The sequence below is a fragment of the Lissotriton vulgaris genome, chromosome 2_1 (assembly GCF_964263255.1).
Source record: "Lissotriton vulgaris chromosome 2_1, aLisVul1.2, whole genome shotgun sequence".
Lineage (NCBI taxonomy): Eukaryota > Metazoa > Chordata > Amphibia > Caudata > Salamandridae > Lissotriton > Lissotriton vulgaris.
The window spans coordinates 1,813,182,926-1,813,209,001 of NC_141687.1; the positions used below are offsets into that span (position 1 = coordinate 1,813,182,926).

The following is a 26,076-nucleotide window of genomic DNA, read 5'->3' on the forward strand; positions in this document are numbered from 1 at the left end:
ACTGATCAATGGTTTGCAAGCACAACTGTGATTGCAACCCAATGATATTTGCCAAACGGAATAGCAATTAGGAAGGGACACCCCTTTCATGCCCCATCCCAATTATGATTCAGTATGGGCCACTTCTTTCAGACGCATAAAATAGGTTTACTACATACCCAACTTCCATTATATGGTCACAAACTGTTTGGGATTGCAAAATGCCTTTGTACATCTGGCTCTCGGGCACCAAATATAGCTCGTAAAACATTTCAGTGGGTCAATGTTCCTACTCAAGGAATGTTTCCAAAAGCAATTTTACTTCTCTTCCTTTTATGATCTATGGGTATATCAATGATCTGGGTAAAATTCCCACCCCACAAACCACAATGCCAGTGCTATGAATCTGACAATTCTGTGGTAACCAGTACAATTCTCAGTGTAAAGCACATAGGTACGTGTGTATTACATGTGGAAAACATTGCTTCAAAGGGGGGCTTCACTTTTTAACAAGTGTGGCCCGACAGGTCAACAATGTGCTCAGGTAAGAAGAGCATGAGGTTTCTTTAGGTTTTTTTCTACACGTTTTTAATATGGACAGCCCTGATGGTAGGCTAGTGCTATTCTTGGAGAAAGAAAGAATGCAGGTTTCCCAGGATATTATTGATTCAGCTGAAGACATGGAGAAAATAATTGTGAGTCTATAGGAAAAAACTTCACAGGTAATCGGCAGTAAGAGCTTTGAGTCCTTCCTCCTCGTTGACATTCTTCTTGAGCACTGTGGATGCACCTACACAGCAGATGGTCCTTCAGGAGCAAATGGCAGGATACACTTTACCAGCACAGCGGCCAAACCCCACTCGGTAACCATCGCCCTGACAGAAGCCTAGGAACAAGAGAAACAAAAGCGTATTCAAAATGTTAAATAAAGAAAAAAGGGAAAATACAAAGACGCAACATGAGATGCTAAATAACAATAGGGGATGAAATAGAAGATCCATAGTACAAGCTCCATGGTTATGTGCATCCTATGTAGCTAGGAAGAGAGTGACAGAAGAGGGCAACCATGGTTTGGCGCTCGGTTGACGCTGGTGGTTGTCATGAAGGGCATTCTAAATGGATGGAGGGCATCCATGGGCTGAAATGATATTCCAATGTTCCTTAAGGAAAGCAACAACATTGAAAGCGTCGAAGTTGACAGACTACAACTCAGAGTCTCAGGGCATACGCTAGGGTGAAGGAGACCTAGTAAAGCTGAGGAAAGGCAAGTTACAAAACTAGAGAAAGAGATCATGGAATGATGGAACACACCAAAGTCGTTGAAAAAAAGAGGAAGTCAATGACTTAAGGGAAATATAATATCCTGCACCAAAGAAGAAAGGAAATCCTAGGACTGGGGATGCAAAGGACATACCCAGGGCAGTGTCAGAGGAGACCTCGGACAGCCAAAAAAGACATCCAATAACAAAGAAGGATAAGATTTTTTGGGATGAGGCATAGAGAAGACATCCAAAGGCCCCCAGAGATCCTAGTTTGTGGGGGAGAAAGAGCAGATCAATGGGTTAATGTGGAAAGAGGAGTGATAGGGGATAGGGGAAAGAGCAGGGCCTGTAGTGATAGGGAGAGATAATGTGGGGGAGAGGAGGGCTCTTGGCTGAAAAGAGAGCGACAACACTGTAGAGTCCACAGGAATAGAAGATCTTTCAGTGGTGAGATGAACAGTATATTCCATGGTTCACGGAGAGACTATTAACAGGATGACCATGGGCCCCTACTTGGGTGAAAGGTAGGCGAAAGCCTGATTCGGTCAGTAAAGTCATTATCACACACCCTCAAGGAGAGAACATCTATAGTGAGGGATATTCCAAAACAACTGTGCACAGAAACAACTGGTTATCAATGGTTTACCTGATTATGTCCTATGATGGCCTAGTTTGTTTCTATGTAACCTAGTAGGAAGCTGGGACTATCTCTGGCACCCAGTGGTGGTTGTCCAGTCATATTTAGAAAAAAACTGCCATATCGGTGGGTATGCTCCAGTACAACTGCTCACACCACCAAACCAGAAGTTGTTTATGTGGGGGGGGGGGGGGAATGAATGCTGCCTGCCATGCCACAACGGCTCAAGACTAGTAACCAATTTTTGTTTTTCAAAGATCCTAAGGAAGTATTTTGCTGATCTTTGGACAATGAAAAAAGCAGTGTCCCCAAAGCTCTGTGATTTTTCTTCGAACAACTTGGGCAAATGTATGTGATTTTAGGTCTAGCATTACCCAAGACCTTTTGATTTTAATAAAATTATATACATCTTGTACTTTATGGGGATTTTACCCAGCCCTCTTTATCCATTGGCCTGCTGTTGTGTAATTCACGTGTTCTTCCATCCACTACAGAATATGGTTTGGGGCAATGGGTCAGTCAACTTCAACCACTGGCCAGCCTAACTCTTGGTGCCAGCATTCTGCTCTTTCACAAGGAGCACATTTAAACACACACAAAGTAGTTCCCTTCAGTGCATAGTAGCCCTATTGAAAAGTGAGCTTTCCAAGACTAAAAACTAATTTTTGCTTTTAGACATTTTTTTATATTGGTGAAGGCCTGATGCTCTCCATCTATTAGAAAAAGCCAAAACAAGCATTGACAAAGCCAAAAGACTGGCAGCCAATGTAGACCTATTGGTTTTGCCAATGTTTGTTTCCTGTCTGGAACTTGTCTGGATAAGAAAAGGCTAATGGAAATGGGCATTGGAAAGTCTGCATCAAAAAGGGTGGGTTTCTTGCTGGAATGCATACTGGAATTTGAGCAGTGGTGAGGCCTTTGCTGATGGCAAAGGAAGCAAGAGCACCACCTCTAAAAACAAGCATTTGCAATGCATTCGGTCTCGCCTTTGGGACCTTATAAGTATTTAGCCATGGAGTAGAAAGTATACTAATTTAGTGAATAAATAGTTACAGTTTGCATTACAGGTAAAAACGTACGAGTAGGAACTGATGAATCACTTCCTAATAAAATGTCTCCAGTGTCAAAGAAACGTTTAGAAAGTTCCACCCTGGGCCAGTAAAGACTAAAGCGAAGTGTTATTCTATATATTCCTGGGACTTTTTTCCAGTGAGCGGCACTCCGATTGACAGCACAGCATGTGTTATAATATACACAGTAAGAGGACTAGAATGACACATGTATATTAACATTTGGTGGACATCTTTCCAAAGATGGTGGAGAAGTGTGGCTCACTGGTTAGAGGAGGCAGACCCTGATGCAGAGGTCAGACCCGGGACCAGGGTTCAATTCCCGACGCGGCAGGGTCGAGCTCAAAATGTCCACAGACTCGATAATTCTCGCCTCGGTGCCTACTCGAATCATGGGTTCACACTCTGCAACTCTGGGCAATAGCTTGCTTAATCTCCACTACGGCCCCCCGCGATGGGATGCCTGGTCTTCACCTTGGGGATGCCCAGTAGGGGTTATCTCGCAGGGAAAAGCCAGGACGGGTTCCCAAAAGCAAGCGCTAAGAGACCTGTCGGTGATTTGGCGCTATATAAATCGAAATTAACATAACATAGCATAACAAATGTAACTGTTATAGGGAACAGAGCACAAGTGTGCCTATACAAAATAGCAAATCCTTTTAACAAAGTATTATTTTGATGTTTTCTTGTTATTGAAGGGAAATATTAAACGTGCGTGTACTGGAAAAGAAATGATTTTATAACAGTGGCCCAAGATTTCTGCACTTTATTTTTGTATATCAAAGTATATCATTATTCATTCAGTTTACCAAATTCAGCTGTGGACTTTAATATCACAATATAGGACTTCTGTAGCTTCGGACCCTGTATATTCACACTCTGAAATGGCCTACAGGTAGACCCACACTGAAGCTGCAGCGGGAAGATGACAGTAGTTTCTATTGTTGCTCTGTGAAGAGCCTCCAGGCAAAGAATGGCAGCTCCATCCACAGTACCCTCCTGATTGGCTTTTTCGAACTGAGTTGAAGTGTGGAGCAAATGAGTGGATCCAGGGGATAAGCAGCGGGGCATTCGAAGAGTAGCTAAGGACAATCAAACAGCTGATCAGAGCCTGCATAGCAACAGGAACGAGGCGAGGTGATGGGTTCGTGAGCACAATGTGTAAAAAATATAAAAGCGGGCGCTGTGCTAATACAAAGCACAGCGCCTGTGCAGAAATTTAAAAATAATGCTGAAAGCGGACGCTGTACTAAAATAAAAAGTACAACACCTGTGCATATTTAACATGTGTATGGCGGCACAAAGGAGGCGAAAAAACCCGTTTCCGAGGAGAGAACATCTATCTATCTATCTATATATATATATATATATATATATATATATATATATATATATATATATATATATATATAAAAACTAATGTATGTCTGTCTGTCTGTCCTTTATGCATTACTACACCATTCATCCGATCGCCATGACACTTTGGGAAGTTGTTGAGTACACTCCCGCGAAGGTTTCTGGCATAATTGTTTTTTAAATATCGGCCCCCAGGGCCCAAAAATCGGCCCCCCAGCGAAATCATAATCTTTCAAATACTGAAATAGATCACAAATTTGCAAGCATCGTCAACAGTTATGGACCCCAAACCGAAAACGATTGGTCAATCTACATCAGAAGCACGAAAGAAAAAGGCATTACGAGCTTAACAGATGAGCAACGGGAAGCAAGATTAGAAGCTGTTCGAATACAAAACTGCTCAAGCCCGTTCTTCTCAAACGAACGAGCAACGAGAATCAAAATTGGAAGCCGATCGAGTACGCACTGCTCAAGCCCGTTCTTCTCAAACGAACAAGCAACGAGAATCAAGATTGGAAACAGATCGATTATGCACTGCTCAAGCCCGCTCTTATGAAACAGGAGAGCATTGAGAATCAAGATTGGAAGCTGATCGAGTACGCACTGCTCAAGCCACACTTTGAAATGTTTTCCATATTAAAATGAATAAGTTTCAAAAACAATGACACAATGTAAATTGAATGTTCTCATAACGAGTTTCCTTGAATTTCCTTTCTTCTGAGATTGCAGCAACGTGCGATGGGTAAACTAGTTTTTTTTATAAAAGCAGGCACCTTGCTAATACAAAGCATGGCGCCCCTGCAGAAATTGAAAAATAATGAAGAAAGTGGGCGCCGTCCCCTTCCAAACCAACCTAGATCGGTCCTTGTGACCTATCCGACGCACCGGGCTGGTATCGGCACCAGAACGGGAAACGAAGCAATGGATTCGCCAGCACAATGTGAAACCAGCTGAAGTAGCCCATGTCGTGCCTGCAGTGAGAGAAACTCATTAAACAAAAAAGGGCTTCCAGACTAAATAATACGTACAGCGTAACAAGCGAAGTAAAGGGGCCAGTAGCAATGGGAGGTTACAAATGTAGACAAGGCCTTACTCAGGAGGGACTAACAAGCCAATTACTGAATCAGAAGCCAGAATTTATGAAGGACAAAGACACAAGCCCATGAAAAATATGGGCGGAGAATGGACAGGGCTTCTCTTCCATACTCCACTAAGGCAAGTCTTGCAGAGCAGTGAATGCGCGCTAACTCAGGCTCAACCTAAAAATGTAATCCCCTGACCACTAAATGAGGCAGGATATGTGAGGGATTGTGAGTGGACCAGCCTACAATTTCTAATGGCAGTCCTGTTAACACCAACCTGTAAATGACCGTCCTGTGTGTGTTAGGGTGGGTCGACCAGCAGTACCCTGGAGCTCCCTATTTTTAATGATGACGTTTTTGCAGGTATCCAAGAGGATTTACCTTCCTTTTGGATTGTTACTCTATTCATCTAAATATCTTTTAAGACTAGGCTAGATGCTGCGCATCATCACAATCTGCACAGGAAAGAAGGAGAAAGATGGACACCAAGAAAGCTAAACCTAGTTGTCTGGAAGGATCCTCAACTGGATACTTAGGACTGAGAGTTACTAATCTATGAATTAGACAGCCTGCTGAACCCTGCACGGTAACTCCTCTCTGACATGCCCCCTCCCACAGCCGGGCACAGGCACGCTCGTGCACGGAGTTTTGAAATGTGTGCAGTTAAATTTAATCAGAAATGTACTTTCCTTTAGTTAAAGACCATACAGCGGCCATGAAGTGCGACAATACATGGCATACAAATGTATTGGCACTCTTTAGGTAAAGGAAGGGCTGTACAGAGTTCTCAAGCATCTTGGATAAATCAACTTGTGGAGTAGGGGGCAGACGCAAAAGAGGCACAGCCTAACATAAGCGAGAGAAAATCTGCTAGCCACAAAATTAGGGTGGTCAGCCTAGTCTCTGGTCTGCCTCACTTCACCTAGGCCAGAGTGGCCCGCAGCCACCAAGTAAATGATGTCTGGGGCAGACGGAAGCACTGCAGCTCGCAACACGTAAACAGCTGAGAACAATCTATATTTGATGTTTCCATATTCCCTTTCACATGATGGCTAAATCTTTTTCTTTTTAAATGATAAAGACTAGGAATGAAAAGAGATTTAGCAAAATGAAGTACTGTCCAACCAGCCCTGGCCACCGAAGTGCCCTTCAATTTGAGCACATGTGCAAATGTGGTTAGGTAAAAAGCGGTCACTTCAGTGCAATTGACCCAAATGGTGAAAGTGGGCTGACCCATTGGCCCAAGAAGTATGCTGCGGTGGGTGGAAGAAAAAACATGACTGGTTTTTGGACAGACCAATGATAGAAAAAAGCTGACCCAAACCTCCTTGATGTATAAATATTTCTATGTAGTTTTTATTTTTTTTATTAAAAGGGGCAAAAGAGAAAGAAACCTAACGCGGTCTTTAGGCCAGGTCTAAAAAGGGGATTATTGATGGACTTGAACAGATGAATATCCAAGGTCATGAAAGGTAAATGTTGCATCTTATGGTACAATTTGAAAGGAGTATCACTGTGAATAGAGAGGTAGATACGTTGGAATGGGCTTAAAGAGAGCAGGTGTAAATAGGAACAGACAATAAGATGATAGAACGATGCCGTGAATGGGTCCGCGGGTATGGACAGTACAGGCATAAGAAGATACATCTAGACTGGAGAAAAGTAGCAGAAATTCGAGTTTAGAAATGTACAGTGAGTGTATTGTTTGTTTAGACATGCAGCTAGGTACAGGCAGTACAGGTGGAGATGGGAACAGAGTGAATGGAGATAGGTACAGGAAGGTGCAGATATAGTGGATACAAATATAGATTTCCATTCATATAAATAAATGTATACAGACAGCGAGGGCGTATAAGTGTACAGTTAGCAAGGGCATAGTTGAGCGGAGATACCTAAGGTGCAAAAAGGTAAAGACAATATAAACAGACTTTTAGGTATCACATAAGCAGGCAAAGAATGGAAAAGCGGGGCTGGAGGGTGGAGGGGGGTCCAGATAGCGAAGGTGTAGCGGAGTACAAGATGTAGATCATTACACACATTATGGGTGGAGATCGGTACAGACAGCAACAGTGGAGAAAGAGGTAAGATGAGATGTGCTAACTTCAGAAGAAACATTAATCAAGACAAGCACATGGCAGGTGTTAGCTGAAAAAAGTCTCAATGGATGTGTAGACACAATGGACTGACATTCTGAGAAGTAAGGCATGAACTAGCACTCTACAAAATAAATTAAAAGAAATAAGTATTGGACACCTGTAATGACCACTTCATCACCATCTTGCAGAAATTTACGTGTGTGCCCATTTCCTAGGTCAATCACTTTGGTTCCTTTCCAGGAGAGCTCTAGCATGGAACCAAAACTGCTTTCATCCTGCAAGAACAAGGTATTTATCAGATCACACCAACATTCAAGGTAATCAAGCTTCATGCACACAGAAACCGGGAGAAGCCCTTTAAAAACACTTATTTTAAACTTGTCTTCACGATATATTAACTTCCACCACCTCTTGTCATTTCTGTTCTCATTTACTTCCAAACTTGCTTCAAAGACTTCACCTGAAAAGAATGCCGCACTTTGCTTAATTCTTCAATCATAACTCCCACACACTCGAATTGTGCTCACAAATACACTTAACATGTCCTGTACACTAACTTGGAATACTACCTATCCACAATGTGAATACCCAGACTCCAGCACCAAGATATACAGTTACACACTCACAGTATTACACCCTACGATCTGATGGTCTGTTTCCAGGCAACGTCAATGATGAGCCCCAATACACAATGATTTGTTTACCCATAATCTAGCGTCTTGATCAATTTGTGGCCTTCTTGCCATAAGAAATCTACGATGGGAATGGATTGATAGGAGCGCTGCATTGTAGGCTTAAAATCGTACAAAAAGCATTTTGACTGAAGGTCAATGCACCTAGAAGTGCTTTCCAGCAGATCGTGTAACCCAACAATATCTGGGACAATCCAGAGGGGGTAGTATTCCCAAGTAAAGATACACTTAAAATGTTGTACTGGGAGTGGATAGACGGCAGGCTTTGGAGGGGGGTTAAATCGGACTCAATGGGTGGTCGTTTTCTGGAAGGTAAAATGTGCCCTGTAATAGAACAATTTTGGGACAGTATAACTGTACCTATGGACAGGAAGTTATTCTTTCAATTAAGATCTGGCTCCCTCCCGTTGAGATATCTAACAGGCAGATGGAAGGGTTTGAACTCTATGTGCTGCCCAGCGTGCGGCGCTATCAACGAAAGCGTAGGACACTTCCTATTTGCTTGTAATGCCTATGCCTCCCCAAGAAGGGTATGGTTAACCCCTGTCTGCAAGAATCTTGGGACATCCAGTGCAGTTGAGGCTCAGAGAATCATTTGTACTACTTCTGAGGAGCCTATTGTCATGGGAACAGCTAAGTATTTGGGCTGGGCTTGGTCCATTAGGCGGAGAGCTCTTTCCCTTAATGCTTCTTGATCAATGTTTTTAGCCTGTATGTATTTTTCCTTTTACAACGATTAAGCTGCGCAACTGTTTTAATATGTACTGGAAGAAATGTTTTTATCAAGTGTTATGTTTTTATATGCATGTTGTGCTTTTATGAGTATATATCTCGAATAAAGCTTTTCTACTACTATCAATATCTGCAGGCAGAGAGTCGGCTGGAGGTGGAGAAGGTGGAGTAGGGGGGGCACAGTCGTCCCACTCATCATGGACATCCTGGTCCATTTGCAGTTCCCCCTCCTCTAGTTGCTGGTCGTCGTCATCCTGACTTTGCGCAGGAATTTCCAAGGTTGGCGGAACAGTCTTGCTTTTCTGCAACGGTGGTACAACCAGCGATACAGGAGTGGGGGCCTCCTAAACGGGAGACGGCTGTGGAGCAGAATTCACTTCAGGAAATCTCTTATAATAATCGTTCAGCATTAAACAAAGATCAGTTACCAAGGACAATGGAATATTTATGGAGGGTTCTTGAGTTTATTGTTCCTGTTCCTCATAAGGATAGTGCCCCAGAAACTTGTCCAAACGTTGGGAACTAGGACGCCCCCTATCCGAGAAAAAATAGTCCCTCTCCAAATACGTTGACAGATCATCCATATTCTCCTCTTCCTCCGAGTCCTGGCTCGTAACCCTGAGTTGTGAAGGACTGTAAGCAGGACCACAAGGCCCATCATCTTCAGAGTCCTGAAAATCCAGAAGACGGGTAGGTGGCAGAGGAGAATTTTTTTTAAAGTCCTGCAGAAGAGAAGGCATCGGATTTGGAAGTAGACACATTTTTTCCCTCATCGACGGGGTCATTGACGGTACAACCAACTGCGGCGGTTGAAGAGTCGACAGTGAACAAACCTGCTTGTCCCGTCAACGGAGAAACCCTCACCGACGGAGATGACCAAACCGCAGCCAACAACGGTGACACCACCACTGTTGTAGTCAAAGCAGCAGTCGTCTTGACTGTCGGTGTAGTAGGCGTCGCTGACGAAACTGTCGACGGAGCGCCGGTTGCAGTGGAGATGGAGGCTGTAGACGGAGATTTCTTCTTAGACTGAGACGTCGACGAGTGCTTTCTGTCAGCAGAAGAATCTCTGGAAGGAGAAAGAGGCATCGACTGAGGAGCAGAACCCGACCTCTGGTGAGAAGGACCAGGTTGGTCTTTCTTGGCTCTTTTCTCCTCAATCCGTTCCTTACTTTGAGACCTGGATTTTTTAGCATCCTTAAGCAATGAGGAAGACCCTTCTTTTCTCTTTGAGGAGGAGGTATTGGGTTTGTCCTCAGCCTCGGAATCAGAGTCTTTGGCTGCTTTTTTCCTTTGTAGCCAGAGAAGCAGCCTACCTTCATGGTCCTTGAGAGTTTTTGAGGAGAAAGTATGACAGTACTTGCATTCTCTGGGCTTGTGGTCTGGATACAGACAGTAAAGACACTCCTTATATGGGTCCTCAGAATAAAGTCTGGACTTTCCACAAGTCTTACAGGGCCTATACAACCCTTTTTTAGACTGACATTTTGAATGAAAATAGGTACTCACATTGCTGGCCTGCACCTCAGAAGAAATATGAAGTGAAGAGATGAACAGCTAGCTGGAGTTCAAAAAGGGCAACAGTAGAAACACTGAGCATAGCTCAGGGAGACTCCCTAACACACAACGTGCATTAGGAAATCTGAGGTATGGTGGCCCTACAGGAGAAGGAGACTCCATGGTCTTCGCTCTGATTGGCTAGAGTTTGGATGTTTTATAAAAATGGTAATAGGTTGGTAAACGCTAGTGAATTCTTATGGGCATTTGAATGTTGAAGTTTTAATACTGCTATTTTACTGTTACTGTGGGACTCCCACCATGACGACGGCGAAGATTCAAGCATGTGAATCTATAAAAGATACATTACTGGAGAATGTTTGGTATTATTCATCTATCAAAGTAGCTCCTGATCTCTATTTTAGAGGTCTTAGCGGGATTATTTATACAACACTGTTCACTCAAACCTTACTATACGTTTTTTTTTGTTAAGTGTCCCTTGTTTCTGAGTTCACACCATAATGTCCCAAAAAACATCCTTATCCCCGCTTTCACCAACGCCACAAGCACCACAGCCCTCACCGGATAGGGTTGGCAGCCTCAAGATAAAACTCAAAATGCAATACTCAATGTGCCGAATACCTGAAATCCATAGTGAACATACTCAAAATGTGGAGCGTGTAGACTGACAATACACCATGTGTGTGTGTGTGTGTGTGTGCGTGTGTGTGTGTGTAGCTTGAGTGAAATAATACTGATGTATGTCGATGTATAAGCAGTATGATGTTAGATGCATTTTTTTACTTCTGTGAGTTATTCACAGCCAGCGGGCAATCAGCACAAGGTCTTTCCCAGTTCCATTGCAACTCTACAGCCTCTCCCAAATCCTTCCGAGCTCCACGGCGACCGTCTCCATCCCACCTTGACTCTACCCTAGACTCACCGGACCGCTGATGGTTCCTGAGGCCATGAGATCTCCTGGTCGAATGTTACATCCGTTGCTGGTGTGATGGGCCAACTGCTGCTTCATGGTCCAGTACATGTGCTGAGGAGAAAGGAACAGATTGGGTGAATGGGGGAGGGCAGAGAGAGGAAGAGGTGTATAGACTACCAGGATTACATGAGTGAGGAGCATGTTTACTGAAAAGAGTTGGACAAATGAAGTGGGAGAAGGGTGATAAAAGAAGTGGTAGGATTAGCCAGGAACTGCCCACCTCTTCTCCACTACCCAATATCGTTGTGAAGTCCTACACATACATTCAGTGACCATTTTAGTGGTCTTCAGTGAATACAGCTTGGTAGACAGGCTAATGACAAAAAGTCTCAGACTCGGGAATAAACAAAAGGCCAGACTGCCAGCCATGCAACATCTGAAACATGGCGGGTATGTCAGACATGGAGAGAACTGGAACTGAAGATTCGTAATCTAGAGATCCCTGTAGAACTTAGGATGTCTCACTTGCACAAAGAAAAGAGTTGTGTGTGACATGTGGTAATTCTTTTCAGCCACTGGGCCACAATCCAGTCCATCTTTTTGCTCACTGAAGCAAACTTATGCAAATCTGTCTTGGCGCCAATAAAAGAGTTCAGCCCAAACTGCCAGGCAATGTTCCTTCGGAATGGGAACACAAGCAACCCCAGAATTGCCTTAGTCTAACTGGGCCTCCTCAGTGATATTCAACTTGATTCCTAGGGTACAGTGAGCAATGGACTCACTTTGGGGCATACCTGTAGTGCTTATGACATCTCACTAAGAAACACAGCTTAGTGATGAGTGAAGAACATGGATTACACTCAGCCCCTGGTAAAAGTCTAGGTTACATTCCAGTCCATGTTTGTGCCCACGGTGCCCCTAAAGGCAGGAAGCAAACTTATGCAACTCAGCCTTGGTCCTGCTCCAATAGGAAGAGTGAAGCTTAAAGTGACAAAGGCCCAAGGTGCAAGGGGGACTAAAGGTGCACCCCAGCCATAAAGCCCATTAAGACCTACACCTGTCCAACATTGTCAGGCGAGCCTTCTCCAGATGGGAATACAAGCAGTTCGGGCTGGACTATTCCAAATTGGCATGAGGCCAAGTCTGATTTTGCATCCAACTATTCCCAATCTAGTGTCGCACAGTGACAAAAAATGATGGACTGGAACGGCCAAGTAAGTAACTACCAGTGGTTGAGATTCATTCCTGCATTCAACCCATCACTTTTTGCTTTTCTAACATAGGCCCAATGGATGCATACAAGAGGTTGAGATGACTAAGACCGTTTCTATGTGCCTGTTAGTTCTTAAATTCTAGAAAAGGATTCATTTACCAAAACATGGTGTTTCAAAATCGGATTCTGTGTTTTAGCTGCCTGTGTAAAGTAGGTGATTATTCTCATTTACACTAAGGTCTCATACAACCTTTCCCAGTAGATCTGGTTAAAAGCACTCTAGCATCACTACAAGCCCAAACCGGTTTTGTTGACTTATCTAAAATATCACAAATCAAAATGGGATCTTTTAGGATTTCCTCAGAGAGGACAGACATATCACAAATAAATCGGTCTAAAATATCTTCTTACTTTTTTGCTCTGCTTCCGAATATGATGTCACTGTTGATAGCATTACAGGCACTACAATAGCTCTTGCAGATCCAGTTAGGATGACCATGCTGGCAGCAAGAAATCAAGCACCGCCAAAGCAAACTTGACGAAGGAGCCATAAGTGCAGCACTAATGAACAAACTCTTCTTCCTCTACCATTTCTTCTACCTTTGCTTTAATGTCATCTTCTGCATTTAAGGTTTGTTGGTATTTCTGATGCTGAGATGTACTACTTGAGATATTTTGGGTAGAACTTCAGTGCCTCCTGTGAGACCCGCATCATACTTTTTAGGACGATGTCCAGGAAATGATCTGCTCCTCAGTCAGGATTTTGCACCAAACACCTCTTGCTGCTGCCGGCTGGGAGGCAAATGTGCCCAGAATTAGTTGCACCGGGGCCACAATCGCAAATCCACTGATCAGGAAAAGAACCACTCTTTATCCTGTTAAGGCACCAAAAAGTCAATTTTCTTTGGGAAACTTAACCCCATATAAAACACTGAAACAGGACTATTTAAAATGTCATAGTAACACACACATCTAAATTGTTATTTCTCACTCGTTTCAGTCAATCAGCAATTGCTGAAACAACAGCTCAACAAAGGAGCTTATGGCTTGGGCTTTCATCTTGCTGCCATCATACTTTTTAGTTGCTAGTAGTGCCGAAAATGGGATTTAAAGGCAGCTACACAGCATCAATGGCCACCATGTTGTCATCAGCTGTTCTCAATTAGTGGGCCCTAAATTAGTCACCAGCAGTTCCTTCCTCTTTATCGCAACATAACTTCTCCTTCTAGGTGGTCTTCGCTTCTGATCATATATTGTGTGCCATTTTGTAGACAATCTACCCTGGCTCCCTTGCTTTTCAGAGAGCCAAAAAGAAAATTAGATGAGAAACGTAGAAACTCAATTACAGCGCGATTGGTAGTAAAACTGCTACTGTCATCCTTTACTATGTACCAGAACTGCCTTGCGGGTAAACCACACCAGCAAATATTTTCACCAGTATGTCTCAACTGCAAAGCTCATGCGATTCTAGAGGATTTTTTCCACTTTATATTAGCGTATCTTTGACTAAGGTTCTTGATGTAGAACATCAAGACCATGGACACTGAGTAGCAGAGTGCTTTACAGCGAGTCACAGAATAATCCTGAGAACCTAAGAAACTCATCTGCGGAGTCTCACAAGGATCATCTCTTGGCCCAACACACTTCAACAACGACATGGCACCCCTCGCAGGCATCATCAGACCCCACAGATTCAACATCATATCCTAAGCCGATGACATGCAGCTAATCCAATCCCAGACAGACAAAGACAATATCACCAGAAACAACCGCATAAACTGCTGGGCCAGAAGGGCAGACTGGATAAAACAGAACTGCCTGAAGCACAACACAGACAAAATGGAAGTGCTGATCTTCGAAAACAAGAGCTGACCCCGCGGCTACTCCTGGTGGCCAACGGAACTCCAATCCCATCGGAAAAAGCCAGAAACCTAAGACTTGTCCTGCGCAATAAATTCAACATGGCAATGTTGGGTAAACAGCGTAACCACCTCTTGCTTTCTCATCTGACGAATGCTACGCAGGAACTTCAAGTGGTTACCCCAAACCATCAGAAGCACGGTCACTAAAGCCCTCATCACGAGTTGGCTGGACTACGGCAACGCACTCTACCCCGGAGCTCGACCCACGTCAAACAGAGATTGCAGACCATTCAGAATCCTGCAGCCAGACTCATCCTCGACCTTCCTCACCTCACCCACATCTCACCTTGCCTCAGAGAGCTCCACTGGCTCCGAATCCAGATACACTGCCAATTCAAGCTGCTCACCCACACATTCAAGACCCCCACAACATTGGACCTGCCTACCTCAACCACCACCTTCACTTCTACCAACCCACCAGACAACTGCAATTTACATCTCCCTCTCTCACATATCCCAAACATCCACAAAAGCGGAGGTTGAAGTTGCACTTTTTTCTGCAACCCCACTAGAACCTGGAATAACCTTTCCCAAAACATCAGGACCTCTTCTTCACTATTCGTCTTTCGCAAGAAGCTGAAGACTTGGCTCTTCAACTAACCCTGTAAATCTCCTTCGGATGACCCGTACCTACACTCGCTGGACCTACACACCTGCTAAAGGTCCTGGATACCCTCACTGTATCAATCCTTAAAATGGTTGTATGATGGAACCACACACGGAATTACCATGCACGCCTTTACAACGTAGTCAATACAGTGCATGCACCATTACTACACATTCCAATACACAAAAATGTTTCCAATGCATAAGCCCTTACCACGCATGCCTTTATTATGAAAATTCTGTTGTACAGGCAGGGTTGGTAAGGGCATATACGTGGCCAAAATTGTTCATACTTGCTCTATGGTAACAGAAATGCATGGTTCCTTTTTTAGCCATGATCTCACTTTGTCGTTGTTGGCGTACGCCGCTTGCCTCCAGACTGACCGTTGAACTTTCGCAATCACGAACCTTTGTAAACTGCATGTCCCTGGAGGAGACGAACAGCCCAAAATTAGCTGAACACATAGATCACCCGTCTACATCTCAAACACCGGGTTCTGCTGACCTCTGCCTGACCAGGGTGCAGCTCTCCCCTCTCCTGATCCAGGACAGTGTGCAGCTCTCCCCTCTCCTGACCCGGGAGCAGGGCATCGGTCTCCTCTCCTCTGCTCCGGGTACTGCTTCCTCTATCACTGATTCCAGCCAGTGTCTACCGCTCACAATGCTGTCCTAGCTGAGGTCTTTCCTGCCCAGCCTACCCTGGAACATCTGAAGTTGCAGCCCCCTAGACTCCTAGACTCCTTCCTGCAAGATGAGGCACACAGGTCGGGCTCTCTCTAGGGCAGGTGCAGTATAAAGGCCCACAGATGTGGCGGTGCTTTAAGGGTAGGTTCAGTACAGGTGCTGTAGAAGAGTGCCCCTTTTTTGTAAGGTTACCCCCCACTTTCCTCCTGATAGCTGATGCAAATTGACTGAATGTGCACTGGGTCCCTGCTAATCAGGTTCCCAGTGCTTGTCTTCTTTCCCAAAACTGTACCTTTGTTTTCACAATTGGCACACCTCTGGGCCACATACAAGTCCCATGTAAAAGGTACCAGTAGTACCAAGGGCCTTGTGAGCAGTGAGGGTCTCGAAGGACTGCAGCATGTATTGTGCCACCCTCAGAGACCCCTCACCTAACACATATACCCTGCCCTTGTAGACTGTTTTGGTTCATACAAAATCTAAAAGTCGACATGGCACACATCCCTGTGTGCCATGCCCACAAACACTTGCCTGTTTCTCTTTGTTCGCCCTAAGTTGGCAGGGTATGCTCGGACGTGAGTCCCTTGCTCACTTGGCCACTGGATTCAAGATAGCCTGGCTGATGAGGATTATGAATCCGAAACCGGTCCCAGGATGCTTGTTTCCGGTCCAGGGAAGACATGGCTTGGCAGTTCGGGCTGGACTGTTCCCATGAGGCACAGGGTCATACTGATTTGCATATGGCCATGTCAGAACTGGGGTGGCTGAGTGAGCTAAAGAATGGTGATGGATTAAACCCAGGTCAGTTGACTAGGGGTGAGTGTTTGGTTTGCTCAAACGCTCCGTCCATCATCCCCTTTTGTTTCACTGTGGCATAGGTAAGTCACACCTCTAGCAGGACTCACAGCCCTAAGGCAGGGTGCACTGCCTTAGGTGAGGGTATAGCTGCATGAGCAATATGCCCCTACAGTGTCTAAGTCCATTCTTGGACATTGTAAGTGCAGTGCAGTGCAATACGGAGTACAATGGCTGGGAGTTTGTCTTTACGAACTCCACAGCTCCATGATGCCTTTACTGAATGCTAAGACGTTTGGTAAGAAACTTTTCAGCACAATAAACCCACAACGATGCCAGCGTTGGATTTCCTGTTAAATGCACTTTTTCATGGCATCTTACAGATGCCCCTGAACAACGACCAACTCCACCGTGTCCAGCTGACCTGTCTGCACCAACCTGCCACACTCAGAAAGGTTTCTGACCCCCTGTGGTGGGAGCCCTTGTGCTCTCATGGGTTAGAGACAAAGCCTGCTGGGGGTGGAGGTGCTTCACACCTACCCCAAAGCAGGAACAGCATTCAGGGCGGTGAGCCTCAAAGGCTTTCTGCCCTTTGATATGCTAGCCAAGGCCTCTCAGCCTAGTGGAGATGCCTGCCCCCCTGACCAAGCCCCACTTTTGGAGGCAAGGTCGGCAGGGAAATTAGTAGTCCGAGGAGGTGTGTTCCCCTCTCTGACAGTACCACCCCCTAAGGTGCCCTGGAACGAGGTGACCCCCTCCTTAGTAAATCCTCCATCTTGAATGGAAGGATCTTAGCCAATCAGGTTATGGGATGCCTCCTCCCCAAAGGAAGGGGACATACAAAGGGTGTAGTTTCGCTAAAGGGAAAATAGCCCATTGGCTCCCATCTGCCAGTACATATAAGGCCCCTAAATTAAATATTTAAGGACACCCCTGAGCCTCGAGGCTCGAGCCTCGGATTGCTGCAACCTACGAAGAAGGAGGACGAAATAAGATGCAATGCAGCAAAGCTTGAAGACGACGACGACTGACTTTTCCCCAGCCCGACTGGCCTGTCTCCAGCTTATAGACCCTGCGAAGAAGACTACGCCACCGGTCCTGTGGCCAGCAACTTTCAGACCCAGGGAAGACTGCTCACTCTTCAACAAAGACCAGATCTCCAGAGGACAGTGGCCCTGTCCAGAAAAATCCAGCTACAAGGACTACGAATCCAGGCGGATCCGCGACCCCTGCCCACTCTGCACCAGACGGCCAGAGTCCGAGTAGCTGACCGGCCCAGTGAAGTCTCCGCAGCGATCCTGATTTTGACTCCATCAGTGGCTGACCTCTCCTGGGCTCCACTAAGACCCTGCAGCCTCATCTCGAAGGGTACCCCCTGACTGAGACAGGCTCTGGTAAAGAAAATACAACACCAAAAGGCCCCCTGCATTCTTGGCCCCCCGACTTTGGGAAGCCCAGCAAACGATGTCCAGACCTCCCTTGACACCTAGCCAGTGGTCACCTTTGTACAGCCTCCTTGTCTGAGCCTGTAGCCCCTTTGTGTGACCGAGATTCATCATTAAAAAGCATTTGGCTCCGATGTTAATTTGCACCGAGCATCCGGCCGCCACTGAACCACTGGTGGTATAGCTTTGATGCTGCCTTGTGGCCCCTCTTGTACTTGCCTTAACCCCTGGGGCCCGAGTCCTGAAACCGCGGGTACCTACCTGCAACCAGCACCGTGTGTGTGTCCAGAGTCTCCATTGACTAACATTGGGCCCAGTAACCTCTGCACTTGGCCGCCCCTGTGTAGCTGGTGGTACAGTACCTATCTTGCCCCGTGTTGCTCCAAACCCCTGAAGACTGGGTGTATACGTCGAGTACTTACCTGTAAAAGCTTATAACTGTTTTCCTCCCGTAGGATTGTGATGTATTATTGCCAATTACACTAAATGTCGATCTCTTACATTTGCTAAGGTTGCTACTTTGACATTACCAAAGTATTCTCAATATTATTGTAAAGTCTTTTACTGTCTTTTACATACCTACTGCATTTGAAAAGTATTGCTATTCTTGAAAACTGTTACTTAGCTGCAACTGAGTTCCGTTTGGTTCTAAAATAAAATAAAGTAATAACTTTTTGTACAAAACAATTGGTCTGTCCTCGCACATGCCTTTACATGTATATCTGCCCTTGCTTATTTTATCATTCATGCCTTTACAATGATATTAGTTGTAAAGGCATGCGTGATAAAGGCATATTCGTGGTAAACGCATGCGTGGTACAGGTGTGTCGTAAATATTTAATTTACTATCTTAATTTCTATGCAGGTAAGTACTTAATCAATAATAACTCAATCGGAAAGAAAGAAAACAGAGTCCGTGGTGTTAGAGTTCTTAGGGGTTTTATTCCTTAAAAAGGAATTATTCCGGAATAGGATATCATGTTCCTGCAACCACACGGGGTTCATGAAGGGATAGAGCAATGTTTTATTGACAATACATAGCTTATATACTTAATTTACATCATAGGAAGCAATATAGTAGGCGTAACAGCTGAGAGTAGACAAGATAACAGCATCCACGTGTTACTAGTACGTAATCAGAAGGCGTGGACTAGGCGTAACTGGAGGTGTGCTCTAGAAACGTCATAGGTAGGTGTCACATGTGGGTGGCACTAAAACAGAAATGTTGCAATGTCAGCAGAAATCAGAAGCTTGAATGCGTGCGCAGCTGCATGACGTGTGATTTGGCGTGAAACTGGAGGGTGCAGGGGGCTTGACATTTACACTGACGGAAAGAGACAGAAGTCTGGCATGTCAGATCAACTTGTGCTTCTATCATATCTGATATCTGATGTTTAGGAACTGAGCTATCTGGGCGGAAAGGTCTCTGGGGCAGAAGCTATTCTATACTGACTGTGAGTGCGTGTATAAGCGCCTGAGTGTCTGTATGAGAAGCGTGGGGGCATGGGCCTTCCATGGGAGCATGGTAACAGGGGCTATGAATTATTTGCACGGAGACAGGCCGGCCCTTTGGCTCTGCAGCTGGGGAGTGTTTACTGAAACTAGTAGGCAGGAATGTATCTTCGAGGAGCGGAACAGATAACTCGAAGGTTGTAGTCAGTCTTGGCAGGCACCAGGCTGAGCTGAGCGTGGTGGGCCGCGCTGGAAGTAAGGCAGAGTTCACGGGTACGGGGGCAGCCTGGGCTGAGGCTTTCAGAGTCAGAAGGAAGGAAAAGGCTCGATGGCAGAAATTCTGGGCCTGCTTTGCCAGAGCTGAAAAACATGTAGAGTACACTACAAAAAGACGTTGGCATAGCATACTTAGGAACGGACTATCCAACCCATTCAGGGTGGGTCTGAAAGAGGACATGTTAACGTTGGACGCAAATGTATTTGCGTCTTCATAGCTGGCACAGGAGGGAAGTTACATGCACTTTAACTCGTACATGGAGACGGTGGGGTACACGATAGGGAACATAACTTGACCAAAAATGTATATTTCCTCATTCCCTCCTTGTTCCCTACGGACCCTTCATGATATATCGATCATCATAAATTGATCAGTTTGTTCTTGTAACATAATTTGTTTGTCTCTCTTCCGTTGTCTGTTTGAGAGAAAACTGGAATGTTCAATGCACGATGTGGCACACAGCCCACATATCGCCGGCCCACACTGTAGGCACAGGCAGCAACTGAATACTATGACAAGGCCAAAGCCTAGGAAGGATAGGATCTTCCATCCCCAAGCGGACAACGTTGTCCAGAACCAACCGGACCAAGTCCAGGTGCCTGGAGTCTGATGTATTAAACTTGCAATTTTGTGAAGACGTGTAATAGCTTTGTATACAGATGGCGCGTTTTCTGGAATGAAAACACAGCAACTTGACCCGATGACCTTACAGGCTCCACCTCTGTCTGCCAAGATGACGTCAATAACAAGACGATTCTGAAGGACAACAACCCGCATGGCAGATTGCTCCTCTGTTAGGTTACCTAAGGCGGAGGCAGTTTCATGTACTACAGCTTCAAGGGTTCTAGTTAATCTACGTATTAATTTACTGTTTTGGACGGGGCCTAAAAAGAAAAAGAATCCTTTATTAAAATCGGTGTATTGTTCCCATGCCGTTTCTGTATAGTCGACAAGCGGGAGATCTCTTCGGAGTCTATTCTTTACTAGATTTGTGTTTCTGTGATAATCAGGAGGGGCTAGAAAAACAGGTGGCAGAAGGAATGCAATATAACAGGTACCATCCCAATCTGGAGGCAGACGTATGTATGCGGTATGACCACAAACAAAATAAGAATGACGGGTAGCTTTAAAGGATGATTTATCATGATCACTGAATTCGACCACAGTAGTACATTTACTATGACCTAAGTGTACTGAACCTTTCTTTCTGACACATAATTCACCAGTGACTGGTAATACTGACATAGCGGGCAGAGCTGGTGCAGCTTCGGATTCAACAGTAAGAATCATAAGGTTAATTGTGTAATTACTTAATCCATATACTTCATTTTCTAGATCAGTTCCTATTCTAATGGGGAGTCCCTCCTTATCAGGGTAACAGACGTTGAGCAGGACTAAGTTCAGGTTTCCCCAAACCCAGTTCCCGTCGAGAACAGCAATATCAGGATCTAAGGAATTAATTATTTTGAACCATGCACCACAGGAGCCGTTGTGAGTGAACGGGTACGGAAAGAGGGGCAGAGCTCCCCTGTAATTCTGGTAGGGAGGGAGTCGGCCACATATCCAGCAATTTGTAGCGTTATTAGTCTGATGGGAGTGGTGTAACATACTAATGAATGTGTTGTTGCGCAGCGCAAGTCTGTAAGAAAATTCATGTGGAGGTAACTCGCTAAAAGAATGTTCAGCAGAAACATTGTAAGCAGATTGTTCACGCTTGAAAATAGGGCAATAGATTGGAAGAAGTACACTTGCAACAATTATCAGAATACTTAGAAAAAACATGATTAATAATGTCACTATACAGTGACTACGCAGTGATTTGCAGTATGTACGTTTCTTGAATTGTCTCTCTCTCTATCTCGATCTAGGGGATACATGTCAGAAACTATTTAACCGATTCACCTAGGGGAGGACTTAAACAATTAAACTGTCTGACTTGCTAGATCGAAGCTTGAGTCGGTACTCCTCTTGGGGAGTTTTCTCTGGTTCAGATAATTTAAAGTCACTAGGTTTAATAAAGTCTTTGGTGGGGGTGGGCGAGTCAAGGTCTGGTTTCAGTTCATTACATAATTTAATATGACTCGTGTGGACCCACCCCTTTCTGCCCTCCAACTTCACTGCGGTCCTCGTAGTAAGAAGGACGGTCTTCGGTGCTTTCCAGCGGGGCTCCAGTGGGCTTTTCCTGTCAAAGTTCCTCACTAGGACTATGTCGCCAGGACGGACATCATGTGGCTTTACATCAGTGTTGTCAGGAAAGGCTGCGGCAACCTGTGAACGACATGATTGGAGTGCAGACATCAAGGAGGCAAGGTAATCTGTCAACATATTACAATCAACATCGGTAATTTTCTTAGGAATGGGCGTCCCCCACATATTCGGTGGTCTCCCAAAGACCACTTCGTACGGGGATAGTCCTGATCTCGAATGTGCAACCATTCTCATATAGAACAGCGCAACTGGCAGGGCGACTATCCAGTCGACCCCTTTCTCCTGGCATATTTTAGCAAGGCGTATCTTGAGTGTCTGGTTATGCCTCTCTACAAGGCCTGCGGCTTCGGGATGTCGGACACAGTGGAATTTCCACTGATATCCTAGCAAAAGGGAAACATGCTTCATAAGTTCGGATGAGAACGGCTGTCCGTTATCTGAGTACACGACACGAGGCAGGCCGTATCGTGGGAAGAATTCTCGAACCAGCTGCTTGGCAGTCGTCGGGGCAGTGTAATCTGAGACTGGGTATGCTTCGGTCCAACGAGACAGTGCACAAACAACTACGAGGACATATTTGAATCCTCGACACCGGTCCATCTGGATATAATCCATCTGGAGGACTTCAAAAGGGTGATCGGGAGGATGAAATCCACCTTGCTCTACAGGGACGCTTTTACCTGGATTGAACTGACAACAGATCATGCAAGTACGCACTTTCTGTTTTGCTGCTGGTCGTAAGTGTTTGTTGTACCAAAGATTCTGTAAACTGTCTAACATAGCTTTTTCTCCTAGATGTGCAGGACTATGTGCTGTATTTATCATGATTTGAACCATGGAGTCGGGGAGGAACCATGTAGGTTTTCCCTTTGTGACCCATCCTTGATCTGTCTGGATCCCTCCTAGTTCGGTCCATTTCTTTATTTCATCTGAAGTGGCATGTGTCTGGATATCGATTACGTCTAGGGTGGGATCCCTGACTGACATACACTGAGTTGGTACTATTGTCTTTGTCACATCAGTAGTCTGGGTGTGAGTCAATGCTGTATGTTTCGCTGTCTGGTCTGCCAGGTCGTTACCCTGGGAAACAGAGTCTGTAACTTTAGTATGTGCTTTACACTTCATGACTGATATGCCTGAGGGCAAATGTATTGCCTCTAATAATGCTTGAATGAGGGGACCGTGTTGGATCTTGGCACCATGAGAGGTCAAAAAACCTCTTTCTTGCCATAACATGCCGAAGTCGTGTACGACTCCGAACGCATAGCGGGAATCAGTGTATATGTTAACATTTCTGTTCTTTGCTAGAATACAAGCTCGGGTCAGAGCGATGAGCTCCGCTGCTTGAGCAGACAATGTGTCAATACGGTGTGTTTCTTTAACTTCAGTTTCAGTGGTCACTGCATATGCGGCCACTAATTCTCCTGTACTTGTTCTCATGCATGAACCGTCCACATAAAGTGTCAGGTCTGGATTTGTCAGTGGAACATCTGTTAGGTCTCGTCGAGGTTTTGTTACTGTATTAATGATCTCTATGCAATCATGCGGTGTTGGATCGGTCATAAGTGCAGGTAACAATGTTGCGGGGTTCAAGATGCTACAGCGTCTGATTTCTATGTGTGGCTGGAATAGTGTCAATTCATAACCTGTCAATCGTGCTATGGTCAAGTGTTGAGTCTGGGTTCTGTTTAAAAGAACCTCTACAGAATGTGGAACTTGAACTGTTAATGGATGTCCTAAAACAATCGAATCACTCTGTCTGATTGCTAATGCTGTCGCTGCTACTGACTTTAAGCACGCAGGGAGTGCCTGGGCTACTGAATCGTATGTACTCGAAAAATAAGCACAAGGCTTATATGAACCTGCTTGGTCTTGAGTGAGGACAGACAGTGCTGTACCTTCACGTTCTGTAACAAAAAGTGTAAAAGGTTTGCTGTAACATGGTGTCGCTAGAACTGGTGCTTGGCATAATGCTTTCTTTAATTCCTCAAAGGCTTGTGTATGTTCCTGAGTCCAGGGAAGGACAGTCGAAGTCGCTGCCTCCTGCGTTGTTAACTGAATGAGTGGTTTGGCTAGAAATGCATACTGAGGAATCCATTGTCTACAGTACGAAGTGAGGCCTATGAAGGCCCGCACTTCCTTTTGTGTCTGAGGTTGTGGCATATTTGCAATTAACTGAATGCGATCGGGAGTGAGCTGTCTCCCCACTTTGGACAGCAAGTGACCCAAGTACACAACTTGCTGAACACAGAATTGTAGCTTCGAAGGAGACACCTTGTGTCCCTTGTCGGCCAGAAAATGTAAAACTGTCAGTGATGCTTGTTCACATTCGGGCTCACTTCGTGCGGTGATCAGCAGATCATCGACGTATTGCAGTAAAGCGGTGTTAACTGGCATTGTGATACAATCAAGTTGTCTTTTCAGTGCTTGGCTATAGATGCTGGGGCTTTCTGTGAATCCTTGAGGTGCGCGTGAAAATTTGAAACTGCGTCCATTTAAACTGAATCCGAAGAGATATTGGCTCTCTGGATCAATAGGTACGCTGAAGAAGGCGTTCTTGAGGTCAATTACAGTAAAGAACGTCGCTTCTGAATCAATAGCAGTCAATAAGGATGAGATGTCGGGAACCACAGGGTACTGTGGAATAATGCATTTATTCAGTTCTCTTAGATCAATCACCAGCCGATATACTGGCGGTGCATTGGGATCAGTACGTTTAAGAATCGGAATGATGGGTGAATTACAGATATTGGAGTCGGTCTCTACGACCACTCCCTGGGTGATGAGCTCTTCAATGATTTCCAGTAAAGCCACTACAGCATCGGGCGGTAACTTGTATTGTCTGATTCTGGGTAAAACTACACCTTGTTTGAGTGTAACACGGTATGGGGTAATGTGCATACAACCTACATCAGTTGGGCCTTTTGCCCATAGGTGGTCTGGTACATTTTTCAATCTGACATCAAACTCATGCAACATATAATGACCCTTGAAATCCCGCAAAAAGAGTCTGACTCCCTCCGGGGAACAGCAGATCACGGCTCCTAGAGCCTTCAATGTTTTAATTCCTAACAGATTTTCTGGACATGATTTCGTAAGTAACAAGTCTGTAACACGTGATAATGGACCCACAGCCAGGGGAACTGGTTCTGATACCTCATTTACAATGGGCTTTCCTGAAAAACCAAGGGAAACATTCTGTGAGCCTGAGAGGGGTGCCCCTGGAACTTCCTCATGACTGATTGTGGTGCGACTTGCCCCTGTATCAATTAAAAACTTTCTGTCTTTTCCCAATACTTGACTGTGTACATAAGGACCCTCTTGATCTACAGGAATCTCAATAAGAGGCAAGCCACCCTCCCTCTCTAGGCGGTTTCATGTATAATCGGGGTAAGCGGACTGGGCATACTGGTACATCTGTTGTGAAACTTGCTGAGACGCGGCAATGGGCTGTGGCTGTGATACCGCTACTGTCTGTGCTGTAGGTGATGAAGCATGCGTAGGCTGTGTATTCTGCATGGGCTGCATATTCTGTGAAGACTGATGCTGGTTATGGTCTTGTCTAGGCGGATGCGGTCTTTCTTTAGTTTTACCTGTCGCTATGTTATGTTTCAGAACTGGGCATTCATGTACGTAGTGACCTGGCTGCTTGCATTAGTTGCATGTCCCTTTAACGGGAGCCGCGGTGTGACCGGTCTGGGTCGTACCCTTTCTGTGGCCGTCGGTTGGGACCGACTGGGCTACTAGCATTTTAATTTTCGTGTCTTTCATACGTTTCTGCTCCTGATCCTGCTCTTCTCTAATTCTGTTCTGATGATATTGTAACATTTGTAACATCTGGGATGGCGTATTAGCTTGCCATGTACTCTCGACCTTGTATACACGGTTTTTAACTGCTAACAGGGAATTTTCGACCAACTTTGATACAAAAAGATGCGGGTACGACTCGCTACTTGGTTTAAGACCACTATTAATAATGAAACATTTCGCGAATCTTGAATAGAAGTCACTAGTATCTTCGTCGGGTTTCTGTTTACAGGCTGATATTGCATCCCAGTCTTCCTTTCTAGTTGTCAATAATCTTGGCAGAACCTGTACTATCAGACCTGGTAATGCTTTAGTTTTCTCCCCCAGGCC

The 26,076-nt window shown here is 45.0% G+C and overlaps 1 protein-coding gene across 1 annotated transcript in view; it reads right to left on the reverse strand.

Annotated features, from left to right (window-relative positions):
* Positions 1-280: 280 nt before the first annotated feature.
* FAH (fumarylacetoacetate hydrolase) overlaps positions 281-26,076 on the reverse strand; it is a 150,557-nt gene continuing 124,761 nt past the window's right edge. Inside the window, exons 12-14 of the mRNA XM_086957886.1 lie at positions 11,347-11,448; positions 7,640-7,757; positions 281-865 (exon numbers count right to left, since the gene is read on the reverse strand). Coding sequence (XP_086814012.1) covers positions 789-865; positions 7,640-7,757; positions 11,347-11,448 — 297 coding nt within the window. The 3' untranslated portion in view covers positions 281-788. The remainder of the gene's footprint in view (positions 866-7,639; positions 7,758-11,346; positions 11,449-26,076) is intronic.